This window comes from Amphiura filiformis, chromosome 5 (assembly GCF_039555335.1).
Source record: "Amphiura filiformis chromosome 5, Afil_fr2py, whole genome shotgun sequence".
NCBI classification, from domain to species: Eukaryota; Metazoa; Echinodermata; class Ophiuroidea; order Amphilepidida; family Amphiuridae; genus Amphiura; species Amphiura filiformis.
The window spans coordinates 31,813,637-31,829,774 of record NC_092632.1 but is presented as its reverse complement, the minus strand read 5'-3'; the positions used below and the strand labels follow the sequence as shown (position 1 = coordinate 31,829,774).

At 36.9% G+C, this 16,138-nt stretch overlaps 1 protein-coding gene across 2 annotated transcripts in view; it reads left to right on the top strand.

Moving 5' to 3' along the window:
- Positions 1–16,138, top strand: part of LOC140152982 (uncharacterized) — a 38,889-nt gene that overhangs the window by 20,825 nt on the left and 1,926 nt on the right. The window contains exons 3-9 of one of the 2 annotated variants that reach the window (XM_072175542.1): positions 113–217; positions 1,309–1,526; positions 3,085–3,226; positions 4,431–4,502; positions 8,272–8,349; positions 13,076–13,267; positions 14,048–14,231. In XM_072175542.1, coding sequence (XP_072031643.1) covers positions 113–217; positions 1,309–1,526; positions 3,085–3,226; positions 4,431–4,502; positions 8,272–8,349; positions 13,076–13,267; positions 14,048–14,231 — 991 coding nt within the window. The remainder of the gene's footprint in view (positions 1–112; positions 218–1,308; positions 1,527–3,084; positions 3,227–4,430; positions 4,503–8,271; positions 8,350–13,075; positions 13,268–14,047; positions 14,232–16,138) is intronic. The other variant, XM_072175543.1, reaches the window with a different exon arrangement.

The following is a 16,138-nucleotide window of genomic DNA, read 5'->3' as shown; positions in this document are numbered from 1 at the left end:
CCACAATGAAAACTCCACACATGGGGGTGGGGAGTACACAAAATTGAGTGTGCTCTTTAGAGTATGTGTGTTCTCAACTTGTTAATCAGATTTGTTTGATTATTATCTACAGGTGCAATTCTTGCTAGATAGTTTTCTTGAGGACATAGGTATCAATGGGGACCAGTTTGTGGAGGCATGTAAGAAGCAGGGTAATGACAGACCTGAGGCTGTCTTGGTAAGTGTTTCTATTCTTTTTAAAGTTAGATACCACAATCACACTTTGTCAGCCATCAAATATCTTTCGTACCATCTATGGTCCGCATATGGAATGATCTCCCTGTGCATATCTCTGCTATCAGACCTTGAGCCAGCTTCAGCAAGGATGTTATTAGCCCTCTGTGCGCAAACCTGTCAGTAGTCTCTACAAGATGATAGTTTCATGCTCAAGGGTAAACATAAGCAGGCTGCACAGGCCTTGTTTCAGGCCCATTAGTTGCCTAATGTAGCCCATTGAGATTTAAAAATCACAACACCAGGCTACACTTTTTGTCTTGAACATAGCCTGTCACTATACCCAAGAAATAGGAAATGGTAATCAAAATGAGGTTTCTCTGCAATGTGAGTTCAGAATTTGAGCTATTATTGTTGAAAGTGGACTGTTGAACTGTACCATTGGATATTACACCATTTTGGCTTAAATCTGACTGTGACGACTAGAAATGAAGTGAGTCCTGTTTAAACTAAAGATAGTTCTGGTCGGGTTCAGCTGAACCAGGAGTTATTTTTCTCAAACTGAGTCCTTGTAGTAAAGTTCTTCTTTTAATTCACTCTTGTTCATGCTGTTAATGCCTAGATATGCTGTGTCAAAAAATCTCATTTTTTTAAAAAGATTGGACATGTGAATTCAGAAGGTAAGGAGGTAGGGAGAACAGTTTGTGTGATGTTTGATTTTAGAAGAACTATTTCCCCCTCCTAAATTAAATACACTTCACATTTCACACATGTAGTGAGGGTTTTGAGTGCCGAGTTTTATCAATAAAGTACATTACGACTTATCAAATTTGAATATTTTTTGAAGGAAACAACAATTTACTTTTAAATGCATAGGCCTAAGCAAGTGATCTCACAGTGTAAAAATATCAAATATTTGTGTTTTTCATAGATCTGTGATGCACATCACACAATATTGGCACATGTTCATTTTGATCAATTCCTTTTTATTGATGAACTCCTTTTGGCAATTCAGGATGGGAATGTAGGCTACTCTGGAAATTGTGTCATCATCTTTACAACGTCTTTGATTTTTTGATTTGATATATAATACAGACTGCCTTTGAGCAGGTTGAAGCTGCAAGAAATTTCAAACTATTCAAAAGCATGATGATGAAAAGGAATGTTGATCTGGAGCTTCAAGCTCTCATGATGATCCAGGAGCGCAATGGTGTGGTACCAGGAATCTTACAACCGGGTGAAGACACAAAGATTGAGTATTCACAGGCTGTAGTTGATAGTGAAGAGGATAAGATACTACAGGAAGTACTCCGGTAAGAGCACTGAAAGGAAATCTCAAATATTTTGTTTCATACAAGTTCCTGTATAAAGCCTGGGTCGTGTACCGGTTTCTGTCATTCGTTACAGACCATCTGCAAGTGCGCAGAAACAATGACTCTTGTAATTGGCTGTATAGCTCTCTGGCTGAGTTTGGAGAATGTCCATCAAGAGAGGATCCACGAGCATGTTGGCATGACAATATGTGACACGATCTGGACCAAGGGGGCCAAAGGAGGCATTTTTGAAAATTGAGTTACTGTAATTATTATATTATACATACAATATGCTATCATTTACTGAAAACACCTAAGGTCTAGCATACTTGGTTCGAAAGTTATGAAGTTTTTTGATGTCTATTTTCTTATGTATTTTATTGTTTTTACTCCATATTTTTACCTTCATCTCAGTTTCAAATTTGCCGCCTTTGGCCCCCATGGACCAGAGCGTGTCACATATTAGGTTGTGCTATCTAGTGGGTCCTTTGAGATGGACTACATTTTGTACCTTTGATATATGTTAGTGTGTAGTAAACCATTGACTCAATCAAAATCACCTGGCCAATCACAATCAACTAGTTTGGAATTAAATCAAAATACTGGACTTACTATTTTTAGCAAAGCTACGTTGCGTGTGATACCATCACACTTCATCAGGCAACTGACCCGCTGGACTGGTCATGTGACAGATGGCTAGGGATCGGCTTGATGGCTCTGTCCCATGCGTGAGATAGGTTGTATCGTAGGCCTCCCCTTTTATTGAGCGATCCCTAGCCGTCTGTCACATGACCAGTCCAGCGGGTCAGTTGCCTGATGAAGTGTGATGGTATCACACGCAACGTAGCTTTGCTAAAAATAGTAAGTCCAGTATTTTGATTTAATTCCAAACTTCATATACTACAACTGGATGACTGAGAACATTCATCAATTTACAATCAACTAGGTTGAGCCACATGCAGTCTGGGCCCGAGACTAAGGTCATGTGAGTGTTTTTGTCACTCTGCACCGGGTTGTTATTTCTCAATTATAGAATGGCATAATCACAGAAAACGCAGTAACAGTAGTAGTTACAGGACAGTTCTGCTGATCATGCATGGTCACTATTCATATGTGTAAGCAAGGATGTTGAATTTGAATTTCATGCCTCATCTTTGTTACAACTCATTGTTTCATTGATGACATGTGGTCTACCCAGCATAATAAAAATGTCCAAAGTTAACGTTAAATAGGACACCTCTACCTGATGATCATTCACTAAATATTACACATATTTGCAAAGAATCCCGTCATCATCACATCAGCACCTCATTCGCCTATCAATCTGCAATTCTGCATAGCATCACATGACGCAGGCATGACTTAGTCTTTTTACGCGAAAGGTCTTTGCAAATTGTGTACATGTTTGTGCCACATCACTTGCTATGCATTAGTTTATAACACCATTATAGTTACGGGAATCTCATATGGGTCTCTGGTTTTAAGGTGTGTTCTTTAACAACAAACAGAAAAAACAAACTCAAATATCTCTTATAAACCATCTGTTTGATTTCTAAAGAAAATCACAGGAAGAGTATGAAGCACAGAAGGGTAAAGGCAAGGATATTGATGAAGATTTGGAGAAGGCGCTAGCACATAGCAAAGAAGATGCCCAAAGACTTGCTGATAGGAAACATGAGGAGGAGCAAATGTTGAGTAAGGTAAGGATGTCATAGCAAAGTAAATCTACCTGTTACTATCTCTATGTGACATCTGTAAGATGTAATCACAATACTATGTAATACACTACCAGATTCCTATTGCTAACGACCCCAGAGGTAACGCTTCTGCCCAGCTCACTCTAGAGTAGTGCAGTACCAGTCCAGTACTAGAGAGTGTACTCTACATGTGATTCCGACATGTGTACTCTAGAGTACCCACTCGAGTACCTGCACAGGTACTCTAGAGTACCAATGAAGCTGGTCAACTGTATATATCTGGGGCAGCAGCAGTAGGAATCTTATATTGTACATGTACATTGTATTACACTTGATAATCCTTTAACATCGTTGATCTTGAGTGGTCAAATGATGTTGATCATGTTTCTTTCAAAACTCCCATATGAGTTTATTGACCTTAATATGTGTGATTCATCTATGTAGAGGCACCCCTTCTAATTTAGTGGCCCCTGAGACTCTAAATGTTATAAAAGAAGCTTGGTGTACTTACTATAGCACATGTTTATTCTGAAAACAAAAATAATACTTGGAACTTGAATTTTGTTTTAATTACTTTTCCAGATACTGTAACTAGCTCTTAATGTTATACTGTGTCAATTTAGACCCATATATGTAAATTGCACTCATCTGCTGTCTCCTGTTACCTCCCTGCGGATATGGACATGTCTCGCACTGTATGCATTCAAGTGCCCATTTGAGTTTAAATTTTCTACATTTTGGCCCATCCTCTAAAATCCAATTTTATAGACCAAAATTTGTTGAATTATTCACTACAATTGAGGATTGTTGAAAAGATAAGTTATTTCTTAGCATCATCAGTTCTCCCTATTTTCACTTAAACTAACAAATGAATCAGGCCACTGTGCATACTCTTTCTTGTATTGTGTGATTGATCATCACATAGATCAGGAACATGGAAATTTTATTTGATGCATTTTTCGAGCTTAGTCAAATGTGTTTCCCTTGTTTTTAAATTAGCAATTCTAAGTTTCCTTACATTAACCTATACACAAAAGGAATATATTTGTGAGTTATTATTTTTGCAATAGCAGCTCAACACACAAAAAGCACAGAAATAAATGTAGCACAAACATGTCCACTTTTACCGTATTCAGCACACATGTTTCACTTGTATTTGTGTAGATTTAGTACCTTGGTATGTTAACCGGACCATTTATTTCTTTAGGTAATGACACAGAGTAAAGATGAAGAAGAAAGGAGGAAAAGAAAGCAAAGCGATGAGCAATTAAGGGAAAAGGTACCAGCCTCCTTAACAATTTGCATGGAGGTTGCATGATGCAATTAATGTGCCTTGTTACATCCCAGACATTGTTAGCTAAGAAAGAAAATCTTAATTTTGTGTTTGCCAGTCCAATAGTTAAAGTTAATTGAATGGCTCAATGGAACCAAGATGTATATCCATTTGCAGCTGCATGAATGATGATACCCGGAAAGCCTAAGACCCAGCTGCACAAAGATGTTTGTCCATTATTAATGTCAACATCCCCATTCATTCATGCAGAGCTCAGCAGCACAAAGCAATATCTCCATTGTAGAGAGTCTAGTCATTTGAAGATAGAGTGAGTTTGTTGTCGGGCTGAATTTTGAATTGCAGCCTTTGACACAATTCAAACCAATAAGCTGATATTTGCAAATAAGTGCATTAATTATATATTTTTAAGGTGGTACTACATCCCCTGATAAATTTTGTAACTAATTTTGCACCTTAATGTCACAGCAAAAGTGTCCAGGCAGGCATTGTGTGTAACAATCAACAAAATGTTAACATGATCGGCTTGGGTTTAAAAAAATCAACACAACAGGCACATTTGGACTACTTTTGAAATGTGTAAGCATTCTTCTTTTGAGGCAAACAGACAGATCAAGATTTTCTTTCTTTTATGCCATATCATATTTGCTTCTCACATACTAATGAGGTTATGTTTTCCATGCACAGTGGAAATGGATGCAGTAAATTAACTAACCAAATAGTAACCTCAAATAGGTTGTGGTCAATGACATTTCTTACTCTGTTACTCCAGTAACGAACCACTCTAGACAATTCAAACCATTCCCTGTTTGGTTAATTTTTACATGCCAAAAATATTTAGACCAGTTTAGTTCAAATCTGAGCATTATCCATTTTTTGGCACCTGTGAAGGTTAAATTTTTCCACATCCCACTTTCACTGTGCACAAAAAACGAATGGATGCACTGATTAGAGTCACTTGTAATGAAACTTGAATATCATGCACAAAAAAGGACTCTTAAGACTCATAAAAAGCAAGTACTTTTGTGTAATATCACTCTATAATAAAAAAATGTTTTGTTACCCAAAACAAATAGTTGCCTTACAAAACTATCTTTATCCAGAATAGAGACTTTCTTTTGTATGTTGTTCATATACATTTTGAGATATAAGTACCCTACCCTATCCCACTGGGCCATGTCGTAGAATGAATTAAAGTGCAGTTGGCAATTACATTTCAGATAGTACTAATGTATATATTGTATTTATGCTGCAACCAAATTCCTCTATATTGCATGGGATCATTATGCTGAAGGGATATGGAACTGTGCTATGCGGTTGTGTTGCCTGTGTAAATGATCATTGAATTGTGAGTTAGAGTAATGGGCTATTCCAGTTGAAATCCATACACTCCCTATGGAAGACATGACCTTAATCTTCCACGTAGATTCCAGATGAACTTACTTAGCCAGTCAGGTAACCCCTTTTGAAATTCACACTCCCTGTGTGAAAGATTAAGGTCATGTCTTCCATAGGTGGTGTATGGATTTCAACTGGAATAGCCCAATGCAGTGGCTGGACAATGATCGTACACTATAGAAAAAATATTAAATTTGTGTACATCATGGAACATGCTAACTACTCGAGCATACAACGCTACTCTACGCGTCCATATATGCGAGGTTATCTGCGTACAACAGCTTACTACGCACAGCCACCCAAAGAGTATGTTCCACGATGTACACGAATTTGATAATTCTTCTATAGTACTTTTGCATACCCTTCAAGTATGTTATTCCGGTTTCTTGCTGCTTGATTGCTTCAACATTGATTCATATGCTTGCTAGTTTCACATGCTTGAAATAACATATCATTGCATGGTTTAAAAGTAAAATAGCTTGTAATTATCAGGTATGTTCAAATAGAAAATAAACTAGACTTAGCTGTGGTCTAAGACCACGAACACAGCCGTGTTGTGACCCCTTACTGACCTTTGACCCCAAATTTTATGAAAACGCCCATAGACATTGGCTAATGTCAATGCATGGGTGCACGTATACCACTTTTGCTGTTATTTGTGGCAAAAGGCATTTGGAAGGTTTTTCGTCTCAGACCGAAGTGACCCCTTAATGACCTTTGACCCCAAATAAAAAAATACCACATATGAATTGGGTAACCACAATTCCAGTGTGAACATACCGCTACTGTCCTACGCTTTTCTTAGCTAATAAAATTTTTTGAATGTATTTCGGTTTATACCGGAAGTGACCCCTTAATGACCTTTGAACCCAAATCTGTCAGGACCCCATAGACACTGGGTAATAACAATGCATGTGTGCAAGTGGCATCACTGTCCTACGTAATTTGTGGGAGAAGAAGCATTTTAAAGGTATTTCGCTTTATACCGAAGTGGCCCTTAATGACCTTTGACACAAAATAAAAAAATACCACATATGCACAGGGTAACTACAGTTTATGTGTGAACATACTGGTACTCTCCTATGTTTTTCTTAGCAAATAAAATTTTTGAAGGTTTTTCGTTTTATACCGAAGTGACCCCTTAATGACCTTTTGACCCCAAATCTGTGAGGACCCCATAGACACTGGATAATAGCAATGCATGTGTGCAAGTGGTGTCACTGTCCTACGTAATCTGTGAGAGAAGAAGCATTTTTAGTTGAAATCACGCTTTTGACCCCTATGAGCCCTGCGTGACCTTTGACCCCACGAGGTTTCATATGACATGTAGGGGCATGGTCAATGATGGTTGTGACCAAGTTAGGTCAAAATCGGTGTAAGCATCTAAGTGCTAGAGCAAATGTAGTGGTCGGCAGAAGAAGAAAGAAAGAACCTGTAAGAAAAAAGACACAGCCGTGACTAACGTCACGGCTGTGTAAAGAGTTTGACTCACAAGGTGTAGCATGAATTATCTAATGTGAGGATGGAGCATGATTTGGGGGATACTGGGTTTCTTTTTATTATACCATTCAGCATGTTACTTCAGGGGTGTTCATCTGCTCTGTCTGATTATGGCGTAAAAAGAACTAGGTCACGCGTTGCTGCACAGCTTGATCAGCGAATGAGGTGCCGATGTGATGATGACGTGATTCAATTAGCCAATCAGAACCACACTTCCGTAAACGCCATAAACGGCTCCAAATTGGCAGACCGCTGAAGTTCTCTGCTGAAAACTATTTTCAGTATTTTCTCTTGGATGGGGTGGTGCATGTGGCTGCATGCTGCCTCTGTGGTACTATGCTACTGCCACAGCTGTACACAATAGTAAAACATGCCAGACAGATGGCATATTGTCTACCAGTGTCACTTAATGCTGTTGACAAGTATTACATGTATTGCCATTGCAGAGGGAAAAATAGTTAGCAAAGGTATAACATGTGATATTCTCATTACGAGGGGGTCAGCCTGTTATTCTGAAAGGGTGTTTTTCTGAATTCAAAAAATTTGGGTTATGTAGGGGTTAAGGTAATTGCTTGAGGTTTCGGGCAACTCAGAATAACACCTCTTTGTTCAATTTGGAATAATGCTCCTTCAGAATAACAGGTAGGAACCATGTGGCAACTAAATTCTATGTATAACAAAATTATATGATATATACTAGAATATCTGGAATGGGGCTCTGTATATACAATATGAGAATCAAGAATTGCATGCAGCATCAGTTTTTGAACCTCTCAAGTGCTTTCAGATACTCTGTTTACATTACCTTATATGTACAGTGATTTTGACTCCTTTCCTGTTTTCTATCTTTTTACATCAGACTCTAAAAATGTCTATATCTGATGAGAAGAAATCCTCCTCCACATCTAGTTTACCACCTGTCAAAGGGAGTGCTAAGGTGAGTGTAAACTTTGTAATCCATCTATTATTACATATCATTATGAGTTTGATAGAATGACAAATAGTGATTTCTTTCAAATTCATTAGGATAGAGTTGGGATCAGACAACACAGCATTGTATCATTAACTAATTGATACGCTGCCCTCTGGCTCTCTAATTCAAGATAATCCAAAGACAAATCGCTATTTGGTATTCAACCAAACACGTAATTTATATATAATGCTTGAAAGGGCATGGTGGTAAAATGGTTAGGATTTGACTCCCAATCACTAGACTCTAGTAGCATCTTGTATCTATTAAAATATGGCAACAGCAAACAGAGAGATGTTATTTTGGCAGCCATTTTGAATTTTTGAAAAGTAAGAAAAGAAATGTCATTGGAGGTCAAAAATTTCAGCAGATTTGTGTTCTACTGCAAATTTGGCCATAGATACAACTTGTTTCAAAAACATTATGCTGATTCGCCCAACCCTACTTATAGCATCATCATGTTGCATGCTGGAGAGGAAGACTGGTGCAGGAAGCAGGAGGAAATTACTCTATGATCAACATTACAAAGCAATTGTACACATCTCGGATAGTACCAAAAATTAATGAAATTGGTGAACATTGCTCATATAAGTCACCATTTTCAAAAACTATTTATGCTGTGATGTCAGCCAATCCTTAAGGCGATGAAAATAACCCTTTTCTACAGGTGGATAGACGTGCCAAGTAGATTTATTTTTTCTGGAAGAGGCTTAAGGGATCTGGAATGAGCGTTTTGAGCGTTTCGACAGTATTTTTTGTGGGACATGAGAGCACATCAGACATATCGAATTGCATTCTGAATTTTTGGAAGGTCATTTTGGGGTCATCTGGGGTTTACCCAGGGGTCATCTGATGTCAAATTAGTAAAAACTGTCATATGGGCATGAAACTTGGTGGGTACAGTCAACATTTAGTTAAATTTTTTGAAGGTAATTTTGGGGTCATCTGAGGTCACCCAGGGTCATCTGAGGTCAAATTACTAAAAAAAATTTATGGCCATGAAACTTGGTGGGTACAGTCAACATTTTTGGATTTTTTTTGTAAATTTGGTCTCATATGAACAGTTTAATAATATTCCTAATGCAACCAAAACCGCGACGTTTCTAGTTTTTGGTGTTTTGGGAAAAAAATCCATGTTTTCAATACGAAAGGTCAACATTTTCAATTGATCGTCGGCTTTTCAGCCCACCTACATACACTTTAAGTATAAATCATCAGATTTATAAAGTTTACTTCGAGTACTGTTAAATATCAAAAATATCAAATTTTAATCATTTGCCATAAAATGTGTATTACATTGCAATTTCAAAAAATCAAAATTATTTGATATCAGAAGGACATTCTTCAGATTCAGAATGCAATTCGATATGTCTGATGTGCTCTCATGTCCCACAATAAATACTGTCCAAACGTTCATACCCCATCCCTTAATGACCCTAAAAATTATCGAAAGTTCAGAAAACTTGAAACATTTGTGAAACAAAACCTGAAAAGATTTTGCAAACATACTTAGAAATGTTTCTGAATATTTTACCAAAAATGTCATCAATATAAATCACTTCAACTAAAAAATGGCTGTTTTTAATTCATACAGCTAAAAAAATCCCCATAATCCCCGGTCTGGGTCGGTCAAGCCCGTATAACAGATTTCTTTTTTGTCACCTTATGACTAGCAATTCTTATCACATACATAGGTACATCTCTTAAAACTGGTCAACATCCCAACTGTAGCAATCCATATCAAGGTACATTTTATGGTTGTCCAATTGAGTTGTCAGTGCCAATGGTATATACAGTAAGCAAAAGAATTAAGGTAGCAGTTGTGTTCACCCCTGTATATCCTAAATAAAGACAAAAGTGTCAAAATTAAAACAAGCAGCCGATGCCTGTACTCTTTAGCTCTGATTTAAGACCTTATTTGTTGAAATTGGTTGAGAATTAAAGAAACGGTGATCCAAAACCTAATAAAGATATCAAATAAAAAGTTGCACTTTTATGTTCTAATCAATGAAAGCACAAGCTAGTTTTTCGTGCTAATCAATGGAAGCATGGCGCTAGTTCTCTCGTTCACAAACGCTTTGTGTACAAATCAATAGGGCATGCAATGTGGCAAACTGCAACTTTTAAATTTGAATCTTCCTTGGGTTTTTTGATCGTCGTGTCTTTATTTCTTGAACAATTTCAACGAATGAGGTCTTAAATAAACATGTGATATTCTCATTACGAGGGGGTCAGCCTGTTATTCTGAAAGGGTGTTTTTCTGAATTCAAAAAATTTGGGTTATGTAGGGGTTAAGGTAATTGCTTGAGGTTTCGGGCAACTCAGAATAACACCTCTTTGTTCAATTTGGAATAATGCTCCTTCAGAATAACAGGTAGGAACCATGTGGCAACTAAATTCTATGTATAACAAAATTATATGATATATACTAGAATATCTGGAATGGGGCTCTGTATATACAATATGAGAATCAAGAATTGCATGCAGCATCAGTTTTTGAACCTCTCAAGTGCTTTCAGATACTCTGTTTACATTACCTTATATGTACAGTGATTTTGACTCCTTTCCTGTTTTCTATCTTTTTACTGCAAATTTGGCCATAGATACAACTTGTTTCAAAAACATTATGCTGATTCGCCCAACCCTACTTATAGCATCATCATGTTGCATGCTGGAGAGGAAGACTGGTGCAGGAAGCAGGAGGAAATTACTCTATGATCAACATTACAAAGCAATTGTACACATCTCGGATAGTACCAAAAATTAATGAAATTGGTGAACATTGCTCATATAAGTCACCATTTTCAAAAACTATTTATGCTGTGATGTCAGCCAATCCTTAAGGCGATGAAAATAACCCTTTTCTACAGGTGGATAGACGTGCCAAGTAGATTTATTTTTTTTTCTGGAAGAGGCTTAAGGGATCTGGAATGAGCGTTTTGAGCGTTTAGACAGTATTTTTTGTGGGACATGAGAGCACATCAGACATATCGAATTGCATTCTGAATTTTTGGAAGGTCATTTTGGGGTCATCTGGGGTTTACCCAGGGGTCATCTGATGTCAAATTAGTAAAAACTGTCATATGGGCATGAAACTTGGTGGGTACAGTCAACATTTAGTTAAATTTTTGGAAGGTAATTTTGGGGTCATCTGAGGTCACCCAGGGTCATCTGAGGTCAAATTACTAAAAAAAATTTATGGCCATGAAACTTGGTGGGTACAGTCAACATTTTTGGATTTTTTTGTAAATTTGGTCTCATATGAACAGTTTAATAATATTCCTAATGCAACCAAAACCGCGACGTTTCTAGTTTTTGGTGTTTTGGGGAAAAAATCCATGTTTTCAATACAAAAGGTCAACATTTTCAATTGATCGTCGGCTTTTCAGCCCACCTACATACACTTTAAGTATAAATCATCAGATTTATAAAGTTTACTTCGAGTACTGTTAAATATCAAAAATATCAAATTTTAATCATTTGCCATAAAATGTGTATTACATTGCGAATTTCAAAAATCAAAATTATTTGATATCAGAAGGACATTCTTCAGTATTCAGAATGCAATTCGATATGTCTGATGTGCTCTCATGTCCCACAATAAATACTGTCCAAACGTTCATACCCCATCCCTTAATGACCCTAAAAATTATCGAAAGTTCAGAAAACTTGAAACATTTGTGAAACAAAACCTGAAAAGATTTTGCAAACATACTTAGAAATGTTTCTGAATATTTTACCAAAAATGTCATCAATATAAATCACTTCAACTAAAAATGGCTGTTTTAATTCATACAGCTAAAAAATCCCCATAATCCCGGTCTGGGTCGGTCAAGCCCAGATAACAGATTTCTTTTTGTCACCTTATGACTAGCAATTCTTATCACATACATAGGTACATCTCTTAAAACTGGTCAACATCCCAACTGTAGCAATCCATATCAAGGTACATTTTATGGTTGTCCAATTGAGTTGTCAGTGCCAATGGTATATACAGTAAGCAAAAGAATTAAGGTAGCAGTTGTGTTCACCCCTGTATATCCTAAATAAAGACAAAAGTGTCAAAATTAAAACAAGCAGCCGATGCCTGTACTCTTTAGCTCTGATTTAAGACCTTATTTGTTGAAATTGGTTGAGAATTAAAGAAACGGTGATCCAAAACCTAATAAAGATATCAAATAAAAAGTTGCACTTTTATGTTCTAATCAATGAAAGCACAAGCTAGTTTTTCGTGCTAATCAATGGAAGCATGGCGCTAGTTCTCTTGTTCACAAACGCTTTGTGTACAAATCAATAGGGCATGCAATGTGGCAAACTGCAACTTTTAAATTTGAATCTTCCTTGGGTTTTTTGATCGTCTTTTCTTTATTTCTTGAACAATTTCAACTAATGAGGTTTTAAATTCGAGCTAAAAGATGCAGCTATTGGCTGTTGGTTCCAATTATGAAATATCTGCCTTTGTTTAGGATATACAGGGGGTGAACGTAACTGGTACCTTAATTATTTGGCTTACTGTATAAGCTGACAAGTGCTGCGCTGACTCCAATAGCAAGAAATTTGATAATTTCTCTTCTCAAAACAGCAATATGTTTGATAGATTACCAACTGTATTGGTAAGTGTTTCACAGTCTTACATATTAAAGTTTAATTTCCCTTTAAATCTAAATAAATTGTACTCTTGTCATATTTCCAGCCTTCAAGTAAACCCAGTACTGCTAGTAGTAGTAAACCTGCTGCAAGCACATCACCGCCTCCGAGTACATCATCCAAATCGCCTACTCCATCAGCAGTATCAGCCGTAAGCAATGCAGAGGCAGCTGCTAATTGGTTAAGCAGTGCTAAGGCAGAGGCTGCAGCTGAACCAGGAAGAACATCCAGATCTAGTGTAAGTTGTATGGGCCCGAATTCATAAGGAGGTATTCTTAACTTGTCATTCTTAATTATATAACACATGAAAATATCCGTCATTGAATTAGTAGATACTGAATTTCTGACACTAATACTCAAGTGTTTTGAAGACTGACAGCTGGAATATTGTGTTGCAGGAAATGTTTTTCATTTTGAGTAGTATATTTATGAGCTAATTTTTGTGGGCAAAAAGGTCAAATCATGGAAGGAACACTGTTGGGTAGTCATATTACTGGTCAGTTCACCCCACCTTCTAACAAAATTGAATTGTACAATTTATTCTTTCCCTGGAGTAGGCCAAAGAAGGAAAAATTTCATCTTTGACCAGGATTTGAACTTGGGACCTCTGGGTATCTAGACCATTGCTCTCACCAACTGAGCTAGCGAAGCCAATGGCATCAGAAGCGTACAGTGTACTATATATAAATAGGCCCAAGGTTCCAAATCATAATTTTAATTGTGTTGACACTTAAGTCTACTTGAGTTAGCCCTGGGTTCACCCACATCAGGGTTTCTTGGGATAGTGAGCTTGTTTTTGTCATTTCAATCCAGGCAAAAGAAAGTGCTATCAGTGAGTTGGACTGGGATGGCGCAGATGTTCTGTAAATACCAGATTTGGGGTAGAGCAAAAAAAAAAAAAAAAAAACCAAGGAAGAAAGACACTCCACAAATTGATAATTCTTTAAATCACTGTATACTTCAATAAAGATTGGTTTAAGTAATTGTGCTGACACTATTTTCCAATCTTATTTTTCAGGCTATGTCTGGTGCAGATCCTGCAGAACTTAAAAGACGGGAAGAATACCTTAAGAAGCAACGAGAGAAGATCTTAGCCATGAAACAACAAGAAAGGCAAAAGAATTTGCAAGCCTATACAGCAAGTAATAGTGGAGCAAAAGCTAGGCCTAAATCTGCCAGAGCAGCTAAACAGGTCACTTCTGGTAGGTTCATAGAGTTATTTACTGTTTTTATTTATATATTACTTGAAATAGTACTCTTTTTAGATGTCTTGGTATGTGATTGTTTTATTGTGTGCACAACATTGAATAAGTTAAGGCAGGAAAAGACCTTACGGCATCAAGAGCCCTACCGTAAAACCTTGTCTACAAGCATATATAGTGTTTTTTATGAAAGCTAAATTAATTCGAAACAAGCATAAATATACCAATGCAATAGAATGGTGTTAAAATAATACTTGTTTGTATATGCTTGGATCCATAATTTATTTGCTCAAATTCCATAATGGCGCCTGGATTAATGTAGCTTTCATCAGAAGCGCTATATATGCTTGTAGACAAGGTCTTATGGTATGTCATCAGTCGGGGTGTGTGTCTGTGTGTGTTGTGTACGTCAACAATTATGTAAGACATTTAAAATTTGGTGTCATATAAACAGTTCAAATTCTATTGCAACCAAACTTGGATTATAGCTGCACTATAGGAACCCTTATCTAGGTCAAAGGTCATTTGAGGTCAACTTGTAAAATTGGCTGAAATTTTTTTTTTAATTTTTCACTAAAATGAAAAAAAAAGTTTCACATGAATATTTACTATGCGTGGTGTTCACTACCCATTTCTTCGGACGACCTATCTGGTACCACCATCTTTATTTTTAAAGACTGAAACTGAAATTTCTATTTTTATTTATATATCTATTGGCCCATTCCATGTCAACTCCAGGGATGTGCACCGCAGCACCTCTTCAATTTTTTTTTTTTCTGTGTGGTGGTAGATATTGATGAGAAAGTAAAATCCTGAAAATTTGAGCTTCATACTCCATTTCGCTTTCCCGTGGCATCAATTTGAAATTTAGGGGGTCAGCGTAAAAATGTGTCGCAACGCCAAAGACGACGTTGAGGTCCATAAATGTATAAAGGAACCCTTTAAAACTTTGAAAAGTATGTATCCTGGGGTACTTTTTGGTGTAGAATTCAAATCTGCTATCAGAAAACTTGTAACTCCTTTACTTTAAAAGATATAGGGCCCTCAAAATGCAACTCCGTCCAACCAGGACCAACTTTGGGGGGGCCAGAACTCCAAAAGTAAAAATAATTTTAGCGTCAATTTTGTGGCCAGTCAGAGCCCTTTGGTAGGACATTACTCTTATCCAATATTGAGCATATTAGAATACATTTAGCTGAGATATTACCCATGGAAAACCACTTTTTTTACATTTTGACCCCCCTGAAAACCAATGTCAGACAATTTGCCCCATAATGACCCATAATGGCGCCTGGATTAATGTAGCTTTCATCAGAAGCGCTATATATGCTTGTAGACAAGGTCTTATGGTATGTCATCAGTCGGGGTGTGTGTCTGTGTGTGTGTGTGTACGTCAACACTTATGTAAGACATTTAAAATTTGGTGTCATATAAACAGTTCAAATTCTATTGCAACCAAACTTGGATTATAGCTGCACTATAGGAACCCTTATCTAGGTCAAAGGTCATTTGAGGTCAACTTGTAAAATTGGCTGAAATTTTTTTTTTAATGTTTCACTAAAATGAAAAAAAAAAGTTTCACATGAATATTTACTATGCGTGGTGTTCACTACCCATTTCTTCGGACGACCTATCTGGTACCACCATCTTTATTTTTAAAGACTGAAACTGAAATTTCTATTTTTATTTATATATCTATTGGCCCAGTCTTTCATTTCAACTCCAGGGATGTGCAAATTGATGGCCTGTAACACACCTCTTTGTACAATTTTTGATTTTTGTATAATGATTTCATGTACAACTCTATGGAGAAGGCAAACCTTACTAATGTGTTGAAGCCATCAAGAACCAAAGTCCAATATCTTTCAGAAATGTTGTCCAAGAACATATCTTCAACATACCTGAAG